Source organism: Bactrocera latifrons, unplaced genomic scaffold (assembly GCF_001853355.1).
Source record: "Bactrocera latifrons isolate USDA-ARS-PBARC rearing strain unplaced genomic scaffold, ASM185335v1 scaffold_270, whole genome shotgun sequence".
In the NCBI taxonomy this organism is placed as follows: Eukaryota; Metazoa; Arthropoda; class Insecta; order Diptera; family Tephritidae; genus Bactrocera; species Bactrocera latifrons.
In genome coordinates this window covers 64,715-71,589 of record NW_017536297.1, presented here as the reverse complement: position 1 = coordinate 71,589, position 6,875 = coordinate 64,715, and the positions used below count along the sequence as shown (strand labels likewise).

The window sequence follows — 6,875 nt, the reverse complement described above, 5'->3', positions numbered from 1 at the left end:
GGCTTATAGTCGCCTCTTACGACAGGCATGCCTTGCCGCGGGTATATTCTGTTTCCCCCCGCCCTGGAGGGGTCCCCCCTACCCGCAGGGGGAGCCCACACCGCGACAGAAGAAATGCCTTCCATGAGCGCTTTGAGAACACTTATGAGACCTGCCCCGCCACGATGTTAAAATCGTGCTTGGAGATTTTAACGCCACGGTGACAAAGTAGGTATCTTCGGGATGAAACATCCCCATATGGATTGAGGATAATCGACTTCACCGGGCCAGAAATATGGTTAGCTGTAGTACTATAAAATTGAGAAAATTCATCAAGCTACCTGGCTGTCTCCAGATCGAAAAGCCTCCAACCAGATCGATCAGGTTGTGATCCCAGTCCAGTGTACGTACAGGTGCAAAAGAAATAATTGGTTTTCGGAAAAAAAAAACATATACTATGTCCAGAGCATACTAAAATTATGGAGGGGACACTTGTCCAGCCCACTAAATGGCAGTGAAGACGTAACATTAGGCGATGGCAAAACCGATTTCTCAATCGATGATGATTCCATTGCCCGATCATGAAGAAGTTCAAATAGCAATTACCCGTCTGAAGAATAACAAAGTGACGGAGGCCGATGGATTGGTCGATAACGAGCATGTATCAGCTTCTTAGTAGAATGGGGAAGTTTAGTGTTGATAGTCGAAATTTTACTAGGTAACTATGAAGCAGCAGATTATGAAATTATCGAAAATATGGAGACAAACTTCAATGCTCTAAGAGTGTCAAATATGAGTATCTAGTTAGATTATATTGAAAATAATTTAGATAATTATTAAGGTGAGGAACAAAAAGAGAACTTGTTCCAGTAGAATCTAGAAATGATGAAAGAAAAGTATTAAGGATGATTGTTCCATTAACTCAGAATACTGCTGAGCATTAAAAAGATATTATTAACTAGAAAATTATAAAGGAAAAACTCATAAACGACGTTTAGTAAAGATATTATAAATAACTACAAGGTACATTCCAAAGTAAACAGGACTTTTCTAATCTAGCGCCTACTGGTGGCACTATCTAAATGTCGACTGGTGCGTTAGAATCTGCTATCTTTATCGATTATCCAGTGAGAATCGTGATATTTCATTGATTGGAAGTGAAGTTATTGCGTTTTCAGTGTTAATATATTTGTGATAAAGAGCCAACATTAAATTTTGTTTTTAAATTGGTAAAACTTTTTCAATTAATGAAACAAATTTATGGTGATGATTGCCTATCCCGTAGCAGAGTGCAACGTTTTCAAAGTGGTCGTGAGGACATAAATGACGATCAACATGTGAGCTAATCAAAATCCATGATCACCGGAAATTTCATCGAATCTGTGCATGAATTCATCAAAATGGAAATAAAATTAAACACCTCCAAAACATCGATTTATCGCATTTTGACAGAAAATTTGGGTTTTCGAAAGGTGTCTGTACGGTTTGGTCCGCACGAATTGACTGACGACCAAATTTTGCTCAAAAATTGCTCAGAATCCAACATTCGAAGGACGATTATTTGCCCGAAAATCACATATTCCCCTGATATGGCGACTTCTTCCTATGTGGAAAAATGCATTTGTCCATGAAAGAATAGTGTTATGCAGACTTAGAGGCCATTCAAAAGATTTTCACCGGCATGCCGTCGGCCATACTGGCCAACGAGCTAAAACATTCGTTAGACATGTTTTTGCATCGTGCAAAAAGCTGTATTCAAGCAGAAAGAGACTATTCGGAATAAAATAAATTGATTTAGCCGAAAACAAAATTTTTTTAAGTCCTGTTTACTTTGAAATGCACCTTGTATATGCTGTTTCATTAATGTTTTCCTATTTTAGTAATATGGAATGAAAAGAAATTTTAAAAATTAAAAAATAAATAAAATAAAATAAAATTCATACAAAACCAATCTTACTCTGAGGTAACAAAATCACTGTGGGCTAGTAATATTAAAACCATCCGCATGGATGATTTTCATTAACAATACTCATTGTCAGGCCGAAATTAATATAGGGTTTGATCTAATTAGTATTTAGAGATTTACTGTCACCAAGTCCCACTGTTAAATATTCTTCGGAAACAACCAGCGGGTTGTTTACGTCAGGATAATCGCATCTCCATTAATGTATTCTTTAACCGACTTTTGATGAAGCAAAGCCCCAAATATAGAAAGCTCTCGCAGCTATACATACTATATATGTAAGTAGAGTACGTACTTTGGAGTGACAAATTCGAATTGGGTCACAATTGGGCTTTGCTTAAGTAACTGATTATACTCGTAGGAGAAAAATTCTTTTGCAAAGTATTATATGTACATACAGTTTGAGTGTTCTTTTCAATTATGTTTTACATGCTGCTGTCTGAAATGATTGAGCATTGAAAAAAACAACATTTCATTACTTTCAGAAAAAATTTTCACAATTTGGAATTTTCTTACACCATTTTCGGTCTATTAACACATAAAATCAGTTATACTAACTTTATCATTACTGAATTTAAGACGCTTATAAATAAGGAAACATAATATCTTTCGAAGCTACAAAAATTGAAGATATTGCGAAATCTTAGGATCTTCAATTTTTTTTTTAACTGAAACACGTAAATTTCAAAGATATGCCCTCAGACACCCAGAATTGTTCACCGAAGCCGATATTTAAAGGGTTGACACAACTATTTTTGAACGGTTTTGGCACCAATAAATTACCAGATGGTAAGTTTACATTAATATTAAAGTTTTAACCGACTATTTTCAGGAACTACTTGTTGTTAGTATATTAAGCAACCATCTCAACCAACATACTCACTGATAAACTAGCGTCCGTAAAAGTGGAACGCGGTATATAGAGATTATACTTCAATATGCAATGCGAAATAGTCGAAGTCCATTTTGTGTTTACATTGCATCTCTAAGCAAAGTGTTAGTTTACTGCTACACTTCCATTTATGTAACGTACTTTGATGCTATTCGCCCAATGAAAAGTTATGGAAGTGATGAGCTTATGTGATTAAAAAAATATTATACAATATTATGATGAAAAAACGTCGCGTCGATTAACAAATAGGGGTTAATACTTATTAGCTTTGAAATTAACATATAAGCCTAAACATTTACATACCCTAAACACAATTTAAAATTCCATTTGATCCTTTCACTTTGCGGTAATAATTCCCTTAAAGTAAGCCAGCTTTTGACCAATAATTGTCCAAATCCAACCAAAACTGTTCAAGCCCCTAGGTACCGACCATGTGGAGCCGATACCAATAGAGCGACCACGTATTTCGGCTCCTCTCTTTTAGTGGAAAGGGACATTGAACTCAAACCATTGAGTGAAATAGTGCCTATTCAATATTCATCGGATACAAGATTTCTACTTGCGCTCTTGGAGGAATATTTAGTATTGCAAGAACTGAATAGTTGGAAACAACATTTTGAAACAAATCACACTGACAGAATTCAGATAGCCACACTTTAGTGATTTTTCTATCTTTTATATATATAATAATTCAAAATCGGCAAATAAAAACAATTGAAATACATATCGTCACCTGAAATGCAAAATAACGTAACAACATTTTCGGAAATTTACAGTGGCATGAATGAAACACAAAATATAATGGAACATGAGTGAAAAAAAAAATTTAATATTGCTTAAAACTGGTTTATATCTGAGGGCAGAACCTGAAAATGTTGGACATATGTAATTTTATGTATGTAATTTGAAGTAGTGAATCGTAATCAATAAGACACTCAATTTCGAATTTATTGATGATACGTTATTTTGCATTTCAGGTGACGATATACTATATCTTACGCAATATATTTGAACAATAATTCAAATTTTTTCAATCCATATTCATATAAATAAATACTCGTAAATAGAACTTCTTACGTGTTTAAAGCACTGTATCTAAACATATTATGATATTACTTTAAAGGATACGTGCAAGGAGATGAATATGGTCCAAAAACAAAGAAACAAGACTTTGCCGAATTATTCACCACGTTCTATATTCTTATAGTACTGGCTGTTTTATGTGTTTTAGCGTTTTTACTGATGTAAGTAATCCGTTTTAAGGAAATAACTAAAGTAGTATTAGAAATTTTCACAATCGAATCAAATCACGGCTTCTTGTCCAATAGTGCATAATGCTGGTTTTATTTAATTGCTTACATTTTAAATTTGAGATCATTTCATTAAGTGAACTATTATGCTGCAACGTTTATTATTTACTTTCAGGATTGCTTTCTTAGTGTGGTATTGCAACCGAAACAAATATACACCAGAAGAATGTAGATGCCCAAAAGTATGCGCTTTATTGCTAACTTCACTGCTTCTGTTGTCAATCATATTATTAGCGTAAGTGTTAGAAAATTTTTAAATTTTCCTCTAAATAACTGTTTTTTTAACCTCCTCCATATTTTACGTAATCAATAGGTTATTCCTTTTCAGTACTTTTAAAAACCTTTTACATCTGAAAAAATTGTATAAAAAGCCGAACGATGATTCAAATACTAAAGATGCTGTAATAATGGAACGTGTTATCGAAATCCTTGACAACGATTTTGAAAAATTAAGAAATGACTCTATTAATAAATGCAGGAATACTCGTGAGTTAATATTTTTAATTAAATCCTTTACATAGCTTTTGTACCCTTATGCTCGCATTTCTTCTTCTTCTACTTAATTGGAGTAGACACGCGCTTACGCGGTTATAGCCGAGTTTACAACGGCGCGCAGGTAGTTTTTCTTCAAGTGTAGTCAGAACATTCTCCACCTGATCTTTCCAACGGAGTGGGAATCTTCCTCTTCCTCTGCTTACTCGATGGGTACTAGGTCGAATACTTTCAGAGCTGGAGTGTTTTCGTCCATCCGGACAACATGACCTAGCCAGCGTAGCCACTGTCTCCTAATTCGCTGAACTATGTACTCTTACAGTTCATCATTCCATCGACTACAGTACTCGCCTTTACCAATACGCAAACGACCATTTATCTTCCACAGAACATTTTTCTCGAAAACACATAACACCGCCCATAAGAGCATTTGCCTTCAAAAACCGGACAAAAAAGAAAATTACAAACTTCAGCGATCCTACTCAAAATTGATTTTTTTTAGTACCTAAATAACCGTAAATGAACCGGTAATATGAATGACCTTCAGCCCACTATATTGGCACACAAGTAGTCGGAACCTAGATTTTGGTAGGAACGCACGTGCTTCTTCGCGAAACTCGACATTACAAGTGGTTTTTTTTTTTTTTTTTTTTTTATTTTGGAAGATATTTTTTATGGATTCTAGACAACATGGTATGTATTTAATAATAATGATATAAAGATTAATTTAGTTAATGGATTATTTTGTTTTTTACGGGAAAACAACGAATCATTAAAACAACTAGACTTTTTTTTTTTTTGTTATAGTGTCGGGCGAGGTGGAGCTTTGAATTATTTTTCTTAGTAAACTACAGGATTTCTACTTAACATATAAGCCTAAACATTTACATACCCTAAACACAATTTAAAATTCCATTTGATCCTTTCACTTTGCGGTAATAATTCCCTTGAAGTAAGCCAGCTTTTGACCAATAATTTTCCAAATCCAACCAAAACTGTTCAAGCCCCTAGGTACCGACCATGTGGAGCCGATACCAATAGAGCGACCACGTACTTTGGCCTCTCTCTTTTTTGTTTGTTTGCAAATGCCCGCACGTGTTGTGTGGGACGATTGTAACGTTACGAGGTAGGCAGTCTGCTTTCTCTCCGCTGCGATACGGCACTCTTCATCATACCAGCTGTTTTTGCATTTTCCGAAAACCAATGGTTTCGGTTACAGTTGTAAATAAGGATCTTGAAATGCCGTTCCACAGTTCCGTTATACCGAGTTGTTGACGAGTGCGCACTATAGGTCAAATGAATGGTTTTTGAGGCAAAAATCAATTTTTAGAGTGCACTATTTCAAAAAAAAAGGATAATGGCATTTTGTAATAAACATTTTTAAATACCCAAAAATACAAAAATTAGAGTCAGGTGGCAACCCATGTCTTAAAGCCAAGCTGTCAAAGTTGTAGTGTTTTTTGGTTTGTTTTGTTTTCTGACATTCACCTTTATAGTGCCTAACATTTATTCCATTGTTTAACAAAATATTATAATTGTATACAATTTTTATAAAATGGAAAATATTAATTCAGGTATGTAAAAAATGTTATTAATAAGTTTCATAAAAATGTTGTTGTAAATTTTTTGTTGCATCAAATTGTGTCGTATTTACTGTGGAGTTTTGGTTATTGACCTCGTGTTTCTTGGAGTAGTACTTTGTTTATTGGGACGTATTTGTTGAACAATATATATGTGGAGAAAGGTAATGATGTGTACTTTCATGTGGTGTAATATCAACTGCAGCCAACTGCTCTAAATTATTTAAGATTGCGTGAAAATAAAAATTACGGATATAGCTAAATTTTGGTTAGATAATAAGGTCCATGCTGCTTCAATATCAGCTTATGCATCAAAAGCAAATGATTTAAACTTTATTTTAAAGGAGGCAGCTTCATCTCCATCTAGGGCTACAAAACTGAGAAAAACTTTAACCTCCTTTAATAGAAAATAATTTAACAAAGCAACAGTACATAAACATTGGGGCAATGAGCAAGTCACGAAACTGTGATATTTATCCTCCCTTCCTCTTGATTGGCGTAGTCACCGCTTACGCGATTATAGCCGAATTAATAACCGCGCGCCAGTCGTTTCTTCTTTTCACTACATGGCGCCAATTAGATATTCCAAGTGAGACAGGTCCTTCTCCAGCTTTAAAATCCACGAAGAGGTGGTGAGTGTCGATTCTCCTTTCACGGGT

General features: G+C 34.7%; 2 protein-coding genes across 5 annotated transcripts in view; both read left to right on the top strand.

Annotated features, from left to right (window-relative positions):
* Window positions 1-4,038, top strand: part of LOC108969969 — a 24,808-nt gene extending 20,770 nt beyond the window's left edge. For 2 of the 3 annotated variants that reach the window (XM_018935027.1, XM_018935025.1), the window contains exon 15: window positions 3,958-4,038. The gene's annotated coding sequence lies outside the window, so the exon portion shown is untranslated. Of the gene's footprint in view, window positions 1-2,427; window positions 2,619-3,957 lie in introns of those variants that run through there. The other variant, XM_018935026.1, reaches the window with a different exon arrangement.
* A 520-nt stretch (window positions 4,039-4,558) lies between these two features.
* LOC108969971 overlaps window positions 4,559-6,875 on the top strand; it is a 29,065-nt gene continuing 26,748 nt past the window's right edge. Inside the window, exon 1 of one of the 2 annotated variants that reach the window (XM_018935029.1) lies at window positions 4,559-4,630. Coding sequence is in view for 1 of the 2 variants with exons in the window: in XM_018935030.1 (XP_018790575.1) it covers window positions 6,192-6,210 (19 nt within the window). In the remaining variant the exon portion in view is untranslated. Of the gene's footprint in view, window positions 4,631-6,136; window positions 6,211-6,875 lie in introns of those variants that run through there. The other variant, XM_018935030.1, reaches the window with a different exon arrangement.